The sequence below is a fragment of the Misgurnus anguillicaudatus genome, chromosome 6 (genome assembly GCF_027580225.2).
Source record: "Misgurnus anguillicaudatus chromosome 6, ASM2758022v2, whole genome shotgun sequence".
In the NCBI taxonomy this organism is placed as follows: domain Eukaryota; kingdom Metazoa; phylum Chordata; class Actinopteri; order Cypriniformes; family Cobitidae; genus Misgurnus; species Misgurnus anguillicaudatus.
Genome location: NC_073342.2, coordinates 3,379,198 through 3,396,709, shown reverse-complemented (window position 1 = coordinate 3,396,709; position 17,512 = coordinate 3,379,198). Strand labels below are relative to the sequence as shown.

General features: G+C 40.7%; 1 protein-coding gene across 6 annotated transcripts in view; it reads right to left on the bottom strand.

The window, feature by feature from the left end:
* Nucleotides 1-17,512, bottom strand: part of kif21a (kinesin family member 21A) — a 69,954-nt gene that overhangs the window by 29,189 nt on the left and 23,253 nt on the right. For 5 of the 6 annotated variants that reach the window (XM_073868359.1, XM_073868358.1, XM_073868363.1 and 2 more), the window contains exons 2-21: nt 12,439-12,661; nt 11,590-11,772; nt 10,885-11,034; nt 10,673-10,807; nt 8,472-8,651; nt 8,249-8,364; nt 7,964-8,159; nt 7,235-7,424; nt 7,084-7,147; nt 6,626-6,835; nt 5,055-5,111; nt 3,420-3,501; nt 3,227-3,340; nt 2,781-2,970; nt 2,487-2,686; nt 1,364-1,471; nt 1,210-1,278; nt 673-815; nt 445-589; nt 132-326 (exon numbers count right to left, since the gene is read on the bottom strand). In XM_073868359.1, the coding sequence (XP_073724460.1) occupies nt 132-326; nt 445-589; nt 673-815; nt 1,210-1,278; nt 1,364-1,471; nt 2,487-2,686; nt 2,781-2,970; nt 3,227-3,340; nt 3,420-3,501; nt 5,055-5,111; nt 6,626-6,835; nt 7,084-7,147; nt 7,235-7,424; nt 7,964-8,159; nt 8,249-8,364; nt 8,472-8,651; nt 10,673-10,807; nt 10,885-11,034; nt 11,590-11,772; nt 12,439-12,661 (2,950 nt within the window). The remainder of the gene's footprint in view (nt 1-131; nt 327-444; nt 590-672; nt 816-1,209; nt 1,279-1,363; nt 1,472-2,486; nt 2,687-2,780; nt 2,971-3,226; nt 3,341-3,419; nt 3,502-5,054; nt 5,112-6,625; nt 6,836-7,083; nt 7,148-7,234; nt 7,425-7,963; nt 8,160-8,248; nt 8,365-8,471; nt 8,652-10,672; nt 10,808-10,884; nt 11,035-11,589; nt 11,773-12,438; nt 12,662-17,512) is intronic. The other variant, XM_073868362.1, reaches the window with a different exon arrangement.

Below are 17,512 nucleotides of genomic sequence, written 5' to 3'. Positions count from 1 at the left end.
GTAAAAGTAGATTTGCATAATATGTGAAAATATATTAATAATGTAATACAGAATGATGATTTCACACACACAAGTCAATTCAGTGAGTTGATTCAGAGTCATTTAAGTGAATAGATTGAGAGTGGACTGACCTTGGCCTCCTCCATCTGCATGATGTTGGCCTGGCAGTCAGAGATGCTGTCATTGATGTAATCGATGTTGGCCAGCAGAGACTCCAGTTCTTCATTCAAAGGCTGAACATCTTTTTCACCTTCTGGCTCCTCTGTCAGTAATCTCTCTTTCTTTCTGCTGATCTTATCACGTCTTCGTGTCAGCTCTTCACGTTGCTGTGGACAGATTTCAAACAGTCCTACGTTTAATCTTTTGATGGGATCAGTAAACTTTTTTTATATTACACAGATGTAAGACAGATGTATTGTTTCAATGAATGCATGTTGAGTTTACCTTTAGAAGACGATTCATGTCTGTCTCCATGTTGGAAATGGTCATTCGCTGCATGATGATGTCAGAGATACGCCTTTCCAGAGTCTGCCATTTCCCGCGGGCAATGCGTGTAGAATATATGCCAGCTGGCCTGCGATAGTATAATCTAAAGCCAAGAGATGTCAGTCAACAAGATGTGGTCGCTTATATGTATATTAATCCACAGGAGATTTATTTCAGCATCTGTACCTGGTTCCATTAGGTGCTCCAGAGCTCGGATACGTCCGACCCGCGGGTGGTCTATGTAGGTGATCCTGGCTCGGCTCAGGTACATTCCCTTTCCGTGTCACCTTTCCTGAAATGGGCCGCACCTGTCGCCTTAGAGCAGTCACCTGTCGAAATAATCACAGAAATATCACAGCTGTTTTTCTGTGTAATCAAACATTAAATTGACTGTGCTAATAGTCCCTTTCACACATACAGTCTTTACTGGTAATTTACTGGTAAATTGCCGTTAACATGTCATGTGTGAACAGAACCTTTCCGGTAAATCAGTACTCCCAATTTACCAGTAAGACAGGTTGTAAGATTACCAGTAATTTACCGGTAAGTGCTGATAGTCAAAACAAATAAAACCATTTCTAAATATGACATAAAACATTATTTAAACAAAATGTTTTACCTTTATAAGCATGACAGTACAAAAAAAAATAATCGGAAAGTGTTAAAAAGTATTAATCCTATTTTTTAAGAAGCTGTATCTGTATTTTTTAGGGAATATTTCACCTCTTCAGTTTTCCTGCGCAGAATAAGCTCCTGTTGTCTTTTCTGAGCTTCTAGCAGTTTCAGCTGATGCTGTAATAAAAAAAACACACATCACTGAAAATATTGCACATTTCGCAGACTTACATGGCAGTAGTTTTAGTTTCCCATCATGCACCTCTTGTTTACGCTGGTCCTTCTTAAGTGTGGCGATCTCACGGTTTCTCCGGGACTCCGCCATCCTGCTTTTCTCCTGCTGCTCCTTCATCTGCTTCATCAGACGCACCTGACGACAGTAAACTACCTTTAATGCTAGTATTTAATGTTACCTAGTTGCTTTCTGTCCAAAAAATGCAACAGAAGCTAATGGTGTGTGCAATGAAGACTAGTTATTGACCGATATATCGGCCGGCCAATATATCGGGCCGATTTTTTGTAGGTTTTGTGTGTATCTGCATATTTTTATGATGTAAATTGAGTGAGCAAAAGCAATATCGGCTTCAAATATCTTCCTGTATGTCAGCCTGTATCGGTCATAAATCGGTATCGGCACTAAAAATCCATAATGAAGACAATATAGTGCGATACTTATCTCACCTCCAGTGTTTGTTAAATGTTAAAGGTTAAAAATGTAAAACATCAGAGCAAAAGTCCCCAAGAAATCAAAACTGACAATTCGTATTTTTTCATAGAATATTGCAATGTCTTTTATAAACAAATAACCTGTGTGGGCCTTTTTGTTTTAATGCATGTGCCCTCATAAACTGAACCAAAATCTGAAAATGTACATCCGCCCTCGTGTGGCGATCCTTCTATGATGACTTCAGCTTGAACTCTTGGGCGGAGCATCTGTAAACCCCGCCCCCTCTCGCCCCCTCTAACTGTCAGTCTGCTGCGGGTTCCATTTCCGAATAAAATGCCTCCTTTTCGATATCTAATGAATTCACCGTCCACTATTTTCCTCGTCTGATATTATGTTTTACTCGGAAATACTTCACAAATGAAGTAAAGTTGATCGCTACTTCCTGTTTGCAGAGACTTTAAACTACAAATGATCAATTCCAAAGTTAGGTTGTAATAAAATGACCTTGGGATGTATTACAGAAAAATCTTTTTATGTTGGGATCCATTTAGGACATAGGAGGTTTTTTTTACATGGACCCTAGCCAATTTAATCCTCAATATATGTTGATGAGCCCTAAATTTATGATACCTCTAACACCGTTTTAATAGGTGTAGTATGCATGGTGACCACTAGATGGCGCAGGTTATATAAAAAAACATTAAACATTCAGTCTTACTTTGGTCTTCTTCATTTCAGCTAAATCCTGCTGCAGTTTCTTCATCTGTTTCTCATACTGTGATTGGTTCTTGAGTAAGCGGGCGTGTTCTTTCTGTGCCGCCTGAAGTTTGTGCAGCTCTTTGTTCATGATACCGAGTTTCTTCTCATACTCGGCCTTTATGCGCTTGGCTTTATCGTCTGAACACGACTCCACAGAGCCTGACACACACACGCATACGAATACAAAACACAAATTAGTTGTGTCAGGTTGCAAGCCAGACTCGGACCTGCAATGTGCTATATGTTTTGGTACCCATGTTCTGCAGGACGCGGTCTCTCTCCAGCTGTGTGTCTTTGATTTTGCACTGCAGCATCATGAGCTTTTGTTCGTACTGTTGTTTGAGCGTGTGCAGGCGTCTCTGACTGTTCTCCAGCTCATCGATTAACTTCTGCTTAATGGCGATCTCACATGTGATGTTGGCCAGGTCGGCCTGGAAGTCCTCTGATCGATGACAAAAATAAACAACAATTGGATTACAAGAGTAGCTGGTAGGCTAATAGTGTAGATGCTGTATGTTTAGCCCAAACTGACCTGAATGCATATGGTCCATATTGGCATCCATATCACAACATCTTATATGTTATCACATTATGTAATGTTCATAATAATAATTAATTAAAGGTGTTGTTTCAAGTTTATCATGTGGCAGCTTTCTATAATTTTTTATTATTCAAATGTAATGGCAAAGATGATCACTCCTTCTCATCGAGTTCAGAATCAGAGTCATCAGAGCTCTCCTCAGCATCAATTTCCTCTTCATCTACATCTTCTTCCTCTTCCTCTCCGTCCCCTTCCTCGCGGTCACTGGTTTCCTGTGGGAATTTAGCCGGTCAACAATTGTTAACTCCACTGTAAAATGTTTTTGAAAGGGCAAAGTGTCAATCAAAGCACCTCTGGCTCGTGATTGGTGGGTTCTGATGGCTCTCCCTCACTGATCTTTGCCTCGCTGTGAAGTGTTTCGTCTTTGCTGGCACTGCAAAAAAATAGACAAACTCGAAATTAAAATGTTGATTTTATATGTAGATAAACCTTTATAAAACATTGAAATAAAAAAAAGTTAATATTTGTTGTTAAAAATTGATTAAAAAAGCGATTCATTCGGAGAAAAACTAGATGGGAAGTGAAAACGTCATTTTGCACATGAAATGATAAAGGCTTTATTATATCAACATATGATGGAGAAATAATCTCAATTTTAATTAATATATACATACACAAAACCCCCTCAACCATATTAAGTATTAACAGAATGAACTGCTTCAGAAAGGACTGTGATCATGACATTACAATATGACCTCATAATAACCACCCACATTTTAATACACATTCAGAATTTAGAAACTGGACCCACCCCAAACAACAGTGTGAACCATAGACATACAAAGATCCTAGTTGAGTTTGCCAGGTGCATACAACATTTATAACAGGTTTTCATAAAAGTGTTGGTCACTTTGTCGGCTTGACAATCCTATTTTGCAGCAATAAAGTGAAATAAACAAACAAATAAAGTTACTTTTTAGATAAAACAGATGTTGAGAGTTCAAAGTTGGAAAAAGTAACAAAGTGCAATACAGCACTGTATATCAGCACCCCCAAATCTTAATAATATTGTATCATGATGTTAGGACCATGATAATACCGTATTATGGGCGATTCTGAGTATGTCGGAGCAGTTGACCCATCGCAGCGACAGGCTAAATCCCTCAATGTGGCATATATGTATCTATATTGTGTGAGCCATAGACATAAAAAAATAGACACACGTCGGCTGCTGGATCGTGGGTCACAGAGCCCGCATATTAGTAGTAAACTACTAAAACACACTTGTAGCCAATCAGCAGTAAGAGGCGTGTCTACTAACCAACATCATTGCCTGGGTTACGTATTTGTGGGGCAGTTCTATCAAAAGAAGGTCCAGATTCTATTGGGGTAGGGGCGTGTTTGTTTAGGTGATTTTAAATGTCAACATTGGCTTTCAGAAATCATGCACCCCACCTTTAATGAGAATTCACAATGTTGTTTTTTTATTGTAACATGGAATTTATATTAAATTACTTTAGTTACTGTAGTTCGCTGGTTAGCTTAATTAGTGACGTATTGAAGGTTTCCTAAAAAGATCCATATATGAAGAGGCATTGGAGGAAGAACTGATTTGATTTCATATACATTAAGCTATATTACATTAGGGATACTAATGCTATACTCTACCTGTTGAACTACAGTAACACACAACTGGTATGATGACAATATATTATACAAAAGAAAAATATGGAATAATATTATACAGAAGTCATTTTATATTAAACAAAAATTACTTTTTTTTAATCATTTCAAGGATTAGTTCACCCGAAAATTGGACATTTTTATCGAATAAATAAGTTAGTGAAACAATTTTTTAAGTATTTTTCCAGAGACTACCTTAAATAAAAAAACGAAAACTATGAGAATAAAAAGGTTGCAAGTAGAGGTGGGTTATGATGAGAAATAACAGAGGACGAGGAGGGAGAGGGTGACACAGCGACAAACCTGTCTTCCTCCATCTCCTCCTCCTCCTCTCTCCTGTCACTCAGCACCTGCTGGAGTCTGCAGCAGTCAGAGGTCAAAGGTGAAGAGTCAGGCAGAGGAAACAGAAAGCAAGAGACAGATGATACTGACATTAGTAAAGAAGAGTTGTGGTTCACTTACAAAACCGTCTTCATGGACTATTACATCAAATTATAAATATTTTGGTTGCTTTACAAAGTTTTTGTGCTCTTTTTTAATAAACGGCAGATGCATGTTTACAATTGCAATGCATCCTGGGAATTTCCTACTTTATAAAGGATATTTACGGTGTGATATGTGCTCGAATGTTACATTTTGTATATTAACTGTGTAAATTATGTTTCATCATCATTTTATAATGTGGAATATGGTTTTCTTGCAAGTATTTTACCTCATCAACCAGTCTGATGTATATAATTGTCTCGGTCATACCCTAATAACTATTCTTTATCCACAAAAAAGTGTACAAACTAAAAAAAAATTGTTTTCCTTTATCCTCATAACTTTATGTGATGTTAGATATCTTCCACAAAGCCACCGATATAACTTCACATTACATTACGTTCATGCATTTTGCAAGCGCTTATATCCAATGCAACTTACAATACATTACAAGGTATATACATTTTATCAGTATGTGTGTTCCTGGGATTAAACCCCTAACCTTTTGCGCTGCTAATGCAGTGCTTTACTACTGAGCGACAGGAACACATAACTCTCAATGCTTTTGTGATTTTAAGGTGAGAAAACAGCACTGCAAAAAATGACTTTTTACTTAGTATATTTGTCTTGTTTTTTAATAAAAATATCTAAAAATTCTTAAATTAAGATGTATTTTCTTGATGAACAAAATGACCTAGGAAAATAAAAAAATATATAAATAAATAATAAATAATAATAATAATAAATAAATAATAAAATAGGAAAATAAATAATAAAAAAAAAATAATAATAATAAACTTTAAGTAAATTAGTGCTTAAAACAAGCAAAATAATAATAATAAAAACCTACATTTACATAAACACTTAATTTTTTTTTTCTTATTCCATTGGCAGATTTTTTTAAGCACAAATTCGCTTACATTTTATACATTTTTTTTGTCTAAAAACTAGACTTATTTTCCTAGGTCATTTTGCTCATCAAGAAAATACATCTTACATTTACATTTAAGAATTTTAAAATATTTTTACTGAAAACAAGACATAAATACTAAGTAAGAGAGTCATTTTTGCAGTGAGCCAAGCCATAACAATTTAATTGTCATAGGGACAATATTATATATTGTAAAATTATAACATCTATCATAAATAAAACAATAAAAATCACAGATTTATGGAGAAAAACATTTGTGGATAGCAAATTTTCTCCCTGAAAGCCTCATTACAGACATTAACATAATGTCTGCACTGGTAATTACACAGTTTAAAGACACTAACAGAAATCCCACAATGCCTCTCTTTCACCCAGCTAGGGATGGAGGCAATTATTCATAACATACAGCCAGTTACTATGGTAACAGCCCCTCCAGATGCAGTTCTTACCACCTCATTACCTCTTCTTTCTCTTTTTCTCCTTCCTCTTCAGTTTCTCCAGATCCTTCTTGGCTATCTCGATTATGTCAGCGGTCTCCTGACTGGGGTCGGCTCCCAGTAGCGCAGACGAGAACGCTCCAGAACCTCCGTAGAACTGAGGACGGGTGGACGCCCGCGTGAGGTTCCTCCTCAGGTTCTCATTCACGGCTTCACTTTCAAGCAGTTTTGCCCTGAAACACAAAATTATGTGACATCATATTAATTCAAAAGGGTTTTCTGTCTGTTGCTGTGCTCTGGACGGTTTCTACAATGTTGCAAAGCAGTTGTGGATGAAGCATTGCTAAGTGAGTTTTAAGTTAAAACAGACCTCCCAAATGTATAATATTCTGGTATTTAGATATATTTTGGGTTCATCCTGCAATATATTTACATGTAGAAATTTAGCAGAAGCTCTTTTCCAAAATCTAATTTATGTTACCTTAGATCTTCGATTTCCTTGATGTAATTCTGAATCATATTTCCAATTTCCTCACTACCTTCACCTGAAAAACATTCATCATTGCACTTAAATGCCATTGGTTCAGAGTATTTGCCATGAATGCATGGGCGGCAGTGATGTTACAATGTACCTGCTCTCGAGAGCACCTGATTGGCCTGTTCACTGAGCAGCTGTGTGAGTCGAGCACCCTGCGAGTCAATGGCTTCCTGCATGGCCTTCACACGCATGCGCAGATTATTGTTCTCCATCTGAAGCATTGAGTTCTCATGATACATGTCATTGATGCTTTCCAACCCGTCTTCTCCAACCAGACGCTTCCCCTGAGAAACAGAGAGATTTTCTTTCACTACTCACGATTAACAGGGGTTCCCAAGGTGCTGATCAAATACAGCTGAACCAAGTAACCTTTCAATAAATAATACTTTCAATTAATTCATATTTTATTATACAGTATAATTAATAATAAATAATTTATTAATACTATTTTGTAAGATAAAAATAGTCGTCTTTTTAAATATATATTTTTTAATTATTTATAATTTATTACTAATATTTTTATTTACTATATATTTTTATTTAATTTGGGATTTGATTTCTACAGGTATCACTATATTCTTATACCCTGTATTATATAATACCATTGTTTAATTTCATTTATTTTCTATGTCTACAATGAGGATAGAAATGACTTTACAAATATTATATATTGTTTATATACTGTTTACCCAGAGGACTGCCCCACCTGTGTTTACTTTGAGGATACAGTACATGCAAGTCAAACTGGCACAGAGTTACTGCACACAAATTTAGTCTTCTGCATGTTGAATCAGTTATTTGTTATGGATGAATGTAATCTCACCGTTCTGTACTCCATGAGCTCCATCTGAAGTCGGGCGATCTCCGTCCTCAGAGCGCTGATCTGCTGGCTGGCCTTGTCTTGGTTCACCATCACCCTGTTCTTGATGTTGCGTGCTCGATTGGCGTACTTCAGTGTGTTCAGGGTCTCCATGAAGTCCTGATCTGACGGGCTTATGCAGGCGATCATCACTGTTCGGCTGAGATATCAAACAAAAAAGCTTTATTGACTCACTCGAACTGCTTAAAATTAGGTGAATACATTTTTATTTTTGTAAAGCTAATAGACCTGTTTCCACCCAGTGAATCTTGAAGAAGGCGAGTAAGTTTGGAGTCTCTGTAAGGCACATGCGTTGAGCGCTTGCTTCTGTCTCCTAAAGCACTGATCACGTTTCCCAAAGCAAGCTACATCAAAGTAAAAAAGACAAGGGCAGATAAAAACATAATAAATGTTTTAGGTAACATTAGCTTATGAAGTTACACAGAAGATGAATGTGTGGTTGATTTCTGACCAGTCCACAGTTAATGGAGATGCCTTCTTTAGCTCTGTCCCCTGTAGCCCCCGTCCTCTTGAGTCTCTCTGACCCGGCCAGATCCACAAAGTGAAACTTGGCTGTAAGTGTCTCAAACTCCTCCATCTCAGACGAGTTGTTGGCCAGTCGATTGTCTGTCTCATTGTCCTGTTCTGGGGGCTGACAAAAAGATGTGACATTAATGCTGCCAAGGGTTGGCGTGTATTCATTCGGAATAAGTTCTGTAAGTTCTTAATAAGTTCTAAGTTCTGCCACAAAGCAAAAAAGCAAGAGAACAGACACAGAGACTTGTTGTACGATAATCCATAGACGCATTATTTCTTTGCTTTTCATGATACATGGCAACAAGCATTGACCCAATGACCCAACATTATTGACTCCCACATTGACCCTACACTAAGCAACTACAGCCAAATAATCTTTACCTTACCCCATTCTAATGACCTCAACCCAGCTTTCTAAGCTATAGCCCCAGCCCTAACCCAAACTTTACCCCTAAAGACTCCACTTCAATGTTCCAATCCCTAAGACTCCACCCCAATGTTCAAACCCATAAGACTCCACCCCAATGTTCAAACCCATAAGACTGCACCACAATGACCCAACCCATTAGACTGCCCCCCAGCCCATAAGATTCAACCCCAGTGTCCAAACCACAAGTCCACCCTAATTACCCAACCCTAAAGAGTTCACCACAATGAACCTAATATGAACACTTCACCACAATGACCCAACTCTAAAGACTCCACTCTAAAGATCCAAGACAATGACTCCACCTCAATAGTTCAACCATAATGACCTCACCCCAATAATTCACCCATAAGCTTTCACCCCAATGACACCTAAAGACTCCACTTCAATGTCCCTAAGACTCCACCCTGATGTCCCAACCGATAATAACACCATCCCTTATGATCCAACCCCAAAGACTCCATCTTTATGAATCAACCCATAAGACTCCACTCTATTGTAAAAACACCTAAGACTCCACCCCAATGTCCAAACCCATTAGACTCCACCCCAATGTTCAAACCCATAAGACTCCACCCCAATGTTCAAACCCATAAGACTGCACCTCAATGAGCCAACCCAAAAGACTTCACCCGAATGTCGCAACCTATTAGACTGCACACCAGCCCATAAAATTCAACCCCAGTGTCCAAACCCTGAGTCCACCCTAAATACCCAACCCTAAAGACTTCACCACAATGACCCAAATCTGAACACTCCACCAAAATGACCCAAATCTGAAGACTCCACCACAAGGACCCAACTCTGAAGACTCCACCCTAAAGATCCAAGCCAATGACCCCACCCCAATAATTCACCCATGCAATTTCACCCCAGTGACCCAAACTTAAAGACTCCACCCTGAAGTCCCAACCCTAAAGACTCCATTATAATAAACCCAACCCTAAAGACTCCACCACAATGACCCAACAAATTAGCCGGCACCCCAGCCTATAGGATTTAACCCCAGTGTCAAAACCATGAGTCCACCCTATTGACCCAACCCTAAATATTTCACCACAATGACCCAAATCTGAACACTCCACCAAAATGACCCAAATCTGAACACTCCACCAAAATGACCCAAATCTGAAGACTCCACCACAAGGACCCAACTCTGAAGACTCCACCCTAAAGATCCAAGCCAATGACCCCACCCCAATAAATCACCCATGCAATTTCATCCCAGTGACCCAAACCTAAAGACTCCACCTTGATGTCCCAACCCTAAAGACTCCAATGACCCAACAAATTAGCCGGCACCCCAGCCCATAGGATTTAACCCCAGTGTCCAAACCATGAGTCCACCCTATTGACCCAACCCTAAATATTTCACCACAATGACCCAAATCTGAAGACTCTCCTCTAAAGATCCAAGTCAATGACTCCACCTCAATAGTTCAACCATAATGACTCCACCACGATAATTCAACCATAATGACCCCACCCCAATAATTCACCCATAAGATTTCACCCCAATAACCCAAACCTACAGACTCCACCTTGATGTCCCAACCTATAATGACCCCATCCCTATGACCCAACCCTAAAGACTCCATCATAATGACCCAACCCATAAGACTCCACCCCAATGTCCAAACCCATAACGACTCCATTATAATGATCCAGCCCATAAGACTCAAGCCCTAATAATTTGTAATGGTACTTACATTTTCTGCAGGGGCACAAACACGCACTTGACAGATGTGAATGGTGAAGATGGCGTGGGATCGAGAACTCTGTACGTTCATCTGCGTGCTAGCGGTGGTGCGAGAGAGAGCGCCCAGCTTCAGACACTGCATCATCTACAACATAATTTGTTATTTTAAAGAGCATTTAAATAAAGTTGAAAAAAAGAAATAAATTAAGAAATAATTCTCACTTCTGCCTCTGAGGAAACTGTGCGTGTCGTCACCCCTACAGTGTAGATGCTGCCGTTGGCGTCCTCATGAATTTTAATGTGAGATTTCTGTTTCCTCATCTCCATGTCTCGTGTGGTGTCGAAAAGATCCAGCACTTCCTCATTATATAACTGAAGATACAGCACATACATACATGTGCACAATGAAATAAGAGACTGGACAAATGACAATTAATATTAGTTATGTTGTTGAGAAGAAATACAATATTTTACAGCAACACAAAAGAGTTTTTGCTCTTTGCTCCCCCTACAGGTTAGAAGCGTAATTGTCCATTACCACTGTCGTAAATACTGCAGCATAGCTGGCTCTGATTGGATTGTAGGTCTGCCGTAAAGCAAGTTTTTGTAGTTTTCACTCAAACTACAGGACCGCGACCCGACGGTTGGAATCTTCTTTAGTGTGTTTTTGGCCGATAGAGGGCTGCAAAGCGAATGTGAAAGTGCCGTTCACCCCGTTTCGAGTGGATGAACGACTGAAACTTTTTTGGAAACGTTATTTTAAGATAAAAAACTCTTTGGTGTTGCTTTAAAGTTTTACTAGTGGAGGTCTTGAACAACGTTCTAATAAACCAATAACCTTCCTCTGATTCTGGAATGTTGGTTTGACAGGAATGTTGTTACACGGCCAACAAAAGATGACGATCCAGGTCAGCATTTGCACAGTACCTCTAAAAACTGAGCACTGATCTTGAACTCCGGGACGGGTCGGCCCTGATCTGCAGCCGCCTGCCGTCTCTGCTCGATGCCTTTAAAGAGATGACTGACCGCCCGTGGGATGATGCCCAACTCCTCATCTGGTATGGTCACGTCAAACCCTGTGCCCATCGTATATGTCTTCCCTGACCCTGTCTGAGATACACAAAGATGTTATATATGTTTCGACATTTATTAATTAGAATCGAATCTCTTGTAAACGCTTTCAAAAAACCCAAACAGATTTTAATATAGTTTGGTGCTGAGTTTGTTCCGTCTGTCTGGTGGAAAAGCGAGACTGTTGATATAAAGAAGGATTAAGACAGCGCCAGACAGAGAGACAGACAGATGACAGAGCGCTATGTGCTTGTGATTGATGGTAAGTCGACCATGAAATGGAGGTCATAGATCATGCCGGCCAGACAACATAAAAAATACATGGACATGTGAAAGAGAAATATGATATTCTTCTCAATCTACATTTTCTTATGATTTAACATTTAGGTTATTTGTAAAAAAAAAAAAAAAAAGATTTACCTTGAATGATGAATGATAGGCTAGATGTTATATTATATTTTCAAATTATATTTGAAATTATTTTAGGTGGCTATATTAAATAAAGAAACACACATTTTTTGCATTTTATTTTTCCATTACATTGCCTGAATATTTATTGCTATATTGGTGCAAGTAAAAAAATATTTAATATCATAATGTGCTTGTGTAAGCACTGATATTCACTCCAAACATCTACTTTCTATAGGTAAAATAATAAAATTTTATATACAAGACAAATGCCTATACACAGGGAACAATACACACCTGTCCATAGGCAAAGATGGTTGCATTGTAACCCTCCAAACATCCTTCGATAAGTTTCTCAGTGCAATTGGCATAGATGGCATCCTGCGTTGAGTCCATGTCAAACACATAATCATATGTGAAGGCCTTGTCCTTTCCCAGAACCACTTGCGGCTCGCAGGGCGTCACGAACGTGCAGATGTGACATCCTTCGATCTTTTCTTTCGCAAGCTGAGGACGAATCCTGCGAAGAGATGAAATGATTCAGACATTAACACACTGATATAAATATTAATGAGCAGAGTCTGATGCGTCAACATTTGACTTAAAATAAACCAGTGATCACTGGATGTTTCATTGCACAAACTGTTATTTCAGGCTTTAATTCCATAACAAAGATTACAGTTTTCAACTCAAAAGTCAAGTATTATCATGTTTGGGTGAGAATCCCCACTGAGAATGCTTGCAAAAATAATGGAAACTGTCAATAAGAGTGGTGTATTTCATAAAATTTGGGAGCTTTTTTGGCATATGTTGATGATGGTGACACTGCCTCCAGCTTGATGAGAGGATTAATGTAGGGAAGGCTTATGAATGTCCTGGTTGATTTTGGTAGTTGTATTCTCAATATTATTTAAAGGTGCAGTGTGTAATTTTTAGAAGGATCTCTTGACAGCAATGCAAAATAATATACAAAACTATATTATCAGGGGTGTATAAAGACCTTTTTTATAATGAACCCTTATGTTTTTACTACCTTAGAATGAGACTTTTTATCTACATACCGAGGGTGCCCTTACATGGAAGTCGCCATTTTGTGCCACCATGTTTCTATAGAAGCCCTTAACGGACAATTTTTTTTATGAAGCTGTCTCCGACGATCACATGTTTGTCTGGTGGTGGCTACCGTAGCTTCTCTATGCGTTTTAAAAGCAATGGGTGAGCAATTAACTGACCCATTGGTGGCAATTTGCAACCTCACCACTAGATGCCACTAAAATTTACACAATGCACCTTTAATGTCTGTACATTATTATAATTTTTCTTTCCTTGTGTATATAAACATATATATTTGTGACGGAGGAGAATTAGCCCTCCCTGCTGGGTAATCATTACTGGCAACCACACACACGCACACACACACACATACATACATCGCATTCACTTACCTCTCATAATCCATCCCGTTTCCCCGGCTGTCGAAGCTGTGAGTGCACGCACACTCTGATGGCACATGGACATGTTTACATACCACTCTTCCCCTCTGTTAGCATCCATAACCCGGACCCTTCATACACACACATTGTCTTTGCACACCCGCTGTTTTGTTTGTTTGTTTGTTTTGGTTAGCTGCCTTCGGATTGACACGCTGTGCCGGCAAACCCGAGTGATCGAGCGGCGCGCGCTTATGACGTCATCAAAGTGCGCCGCGCCGGCGCAGTACATCCGAAGGTTGGCGAGTCCATTTATTTTTGTTAAAGGGGTATTGTTATTTTGGGTATGTTAATGTTAAGTGTTTATTGCGTTTGATTTATGTGTTTAATATGTGTGTTTATCTTTTAAAAGATAATGTTATTTATGTGTTTGGTTTAATAAGTGTATTTAAATTCTTAAAGGTGAAGGAGGGTTTTAATTAATTTATACTTACCTGAGAGATAAGCTCCCGATTTAGGGGAGGAGTCTGGCCTATAAAGAGAGAGGCCAGACTCACAGAAGGTACTTGTTTACCAAGTCGACCAAAGTGAGTGGTAGTGGAGGAAGTTGTCTGATATATTGTTGATATTTGCTTGTGTATACGGTTTCATCATTATTTTGCCTTTTTGTTTGTTTATTTTGTACTTTGGGGTTTTTTTGTCTGCACTTGTAAATATAAATATATCACATTTGGTTATCTTCTCATACACTGTAAATAAACTTCACCTTGTACGAAAGTACTCTTACGGTTTGAGCCATCGTTATTGTGGTATTTTGGGACATACCCACGTCTCAAAGCGAACTGGTGGTGTTCGCTTTATCACAGTTGGTGGCAGCGGTGGGATGGCTCCCCGTAAGCATAAAGGCCGGGCACGGTCTAAGGTGAAGGCAGTGGAGGAGGATGTGACCTGGAACGCTGCGGAGTCAGTGGAGGACGAGGGATCGCCTACTGAACGTTCCGGTACATCACCAAAGCGCAACTTACCACAACCTAAGCCCGTCTCACCAGGGTCTAAGGCGAATGATGGGATGATGACTCTGATGCGCCAGTTCTTGGAGGCGCAAGAGCGGAGGGAAGAGCGGCACATGCTGGAGCTTCGAGGTCTGCGGGAGACCATAATGCAGTCTGCACTTCCTGCTCAGTCATCGATGGACATGGGAAGTCTGCGGATGGATCTACCAACCCCAGCAGCACGGAGAGTTACGGATCATTATGATGCAGATCATGACGTAGGCTTTCCGAGATTCCCTGCTCCCAATCAGCCGTTACAACGGGCAGAGCCAAAGATACCTGTCTTTCAACAAGGGGAGGACATCGAGAGTTATCTTCGGCGATTCGAGCGTCTTGCTAAGACCTGGAGGTGGCCTCAGGAGGAGTGGAGTTGTCGTCTGGTACCGCTGCTGACAGGGCAGGCGTTGGAGGCGTATCTGGCCATGGACGAGGACCAGGCGGAGCAGTACTCTGAGCTGAGGGAGGCACTTCTGGCTAAGTTTGACGTCTCAGCTGAGACGTATCGTCAACGGTTCCGGGCGGCTACAGTTCCTGCTGGTGAGTCGCCCACAGAGTCATATAACCGGCTGAAGAACCTCTTCAATCGTTGGGTGCGGCCGGAGGATCACACAAAGGAGGAGATCGGCGAGATCGTCATCCTCGAGCAGCTGCTCAGGGTTCTGCCCTATGATGCACGCACGTGGGTGAAGGAGCACGAGCCGAGATCAGGACTGGAGGCGGCGAAGCTGGCACAAAGGTACCTGAATGCTCACCGTGGTGGTCCTCGCACTCAAACCCCCAAAGGTACTGTACGCACTTTCACACAAAGTAATACTGATGTTGTGGCTCAGAGAAGTGGTGTGGAGCATACGAGCACCCAGGGACAACACCCATCATTGGGGAAGGGGTTGATTTGTTTCTATTGCCAGCAGTCGGGTCACAAAGCATCTGTGTGCCCTGCACGAAAGGCAAAATTGACTGGTTATTGTTACGTTCCAAGGGAAGGGGACAATGTACGAGACTCTGTTGGGAACCTGAAAAATTGTTGTGATGTGACTATTAATGGACAAACCTTACAGGCACTTGTGGACACTGGGAGTTCTATATCCCTAATTAAACCATGTTATGTTCATAATGTTGATTATCTGATGACAACATCTGTGCAATGTGTTCATGGGGATATTAAGCAGTATCCTCAAGCTGAAGTTACTGTGGGTATTTCTGATCAAATGTTTCTATTGACTGTTGCAATAGTTGAGAATTTACCTGCTGAAATGATTCTTGGTAGAGATATACCTGTCATATATGATCTGTTACCAACCAAGAATGTAAATGTTTATGAGGATGCCATTGTTAACCTGTCATGTCCTGTGTTAACCAGAGCCCAAGCTAAGGCAGGTCTCCAACCACTGCCAGACTTTGATGATAGTCTGCTGCAGGGTGGAACCAAGGGCCCCAGAAAGTCACGCCAACAACGGCGGTTTGAAAAGTACCTGGGTACACCAGTCGCTGAATCTTCAGTGGAAGGTCTCAGTGTTGATGGCTGGGAGATCCCAGAGAATATTGTTGCTTTGCAAAGGGGTGATGTAACATTAAAACCATTGTTTGAAAAGGTTGAATGTGGGAAAAATGATAATGTGTGCAATGAGAAATATGTGGTGTTGAATGATGTGTTATATTTACAAACTAATGATGTAACACGTTTGATTGTCCCCACATGTTGTCGCCCTATGGTATTACATCTTGCACACACAGTCCCCTGGTCCGGTCACCTCGGCCAACAGAAAACACATGCACGCATCTGTTCACGTTTTCACTGGCCCACATTATACACTGATGTACAGACATACTGCAATACATGTTCCATCTGTCAGAAGACCAGTATTGTATCCCAGCGGGGTCGAGCACCCCTGCAACCTCTCCCTGTGATCTCTGCTCCTTTCAGGCGAATAGCGATGGACATCGTAGGCCCCTTGGAGAAGAGCAGCAGTGGAAATCAGTACATCTTGGTGGTCAGCGATTACGCTACAAGGTACCCAGAAGCATTCCCTCTTCGGTCTATTACCACACCGAAGGTCATCCAGGCTCTGGTACAGTTGTTTTCTAGGGTTGGTATTCCAGAGGAGATTCTTACAGACCAAGGGACGAACTTCACATCAAAGCTGATGGGTCAACTGAATCGCCAGCTAGGCATCAAAGCAATCAGAACAACCCCATATCATCCACAAACCGACGGACTGGTCGAAAGATTCAATCAGACTCTGAAGAACATGCTGAGGAAGTTTGTTAACGACACAGGTAAAGATTTGGACAAGTGGCTACCGTTTGTTCTGTTCGCTTACAGAGAGGTTCCCCAAGCATCAACAGGATTCTCGCCCTTTGAACTCTTATATGGCTGGCAGGTGCAAGGACCATTAGATCTTCTGAGGAAAGGATGGGAAGGCACTACAAGTGGAGCTAAGGAGAAGGGGATAGTCCAGTACGTACTGGAGATGAGAGATCGGCTTGAGCACTACCGAGAGGAGGCGAAGGAGAACCTACAAGAGGCACAGAAGAAGCAGAAATTATGGTACGACAAATATGCACGAAAACGAGAGTTCCTACCTGGACAGAAGGTACTACTCCTGTTGCCGACATCGGCCAATAAGTTGTTGACCAAGTGGCAAGGACCATACAGTGTGATACGAAGAATGGGACCGGTGACCTATGAGATACACCATCCAGACAAAGGGAAGACCAAGCAGACATATCACGTCAACCTGCTAAAAGAGTGGAGAGAGCCAGCCGGTAAGGAAGCACCAGAAACATCATTGATGGTACAAGAGGTGGACTGTGAGGAGGAAGAGCCTGCAGAGTCGATAGCCAAGAGAGGAGCGTCTGTGGTGGATCTGAGTCACCTAGAGGACCTCC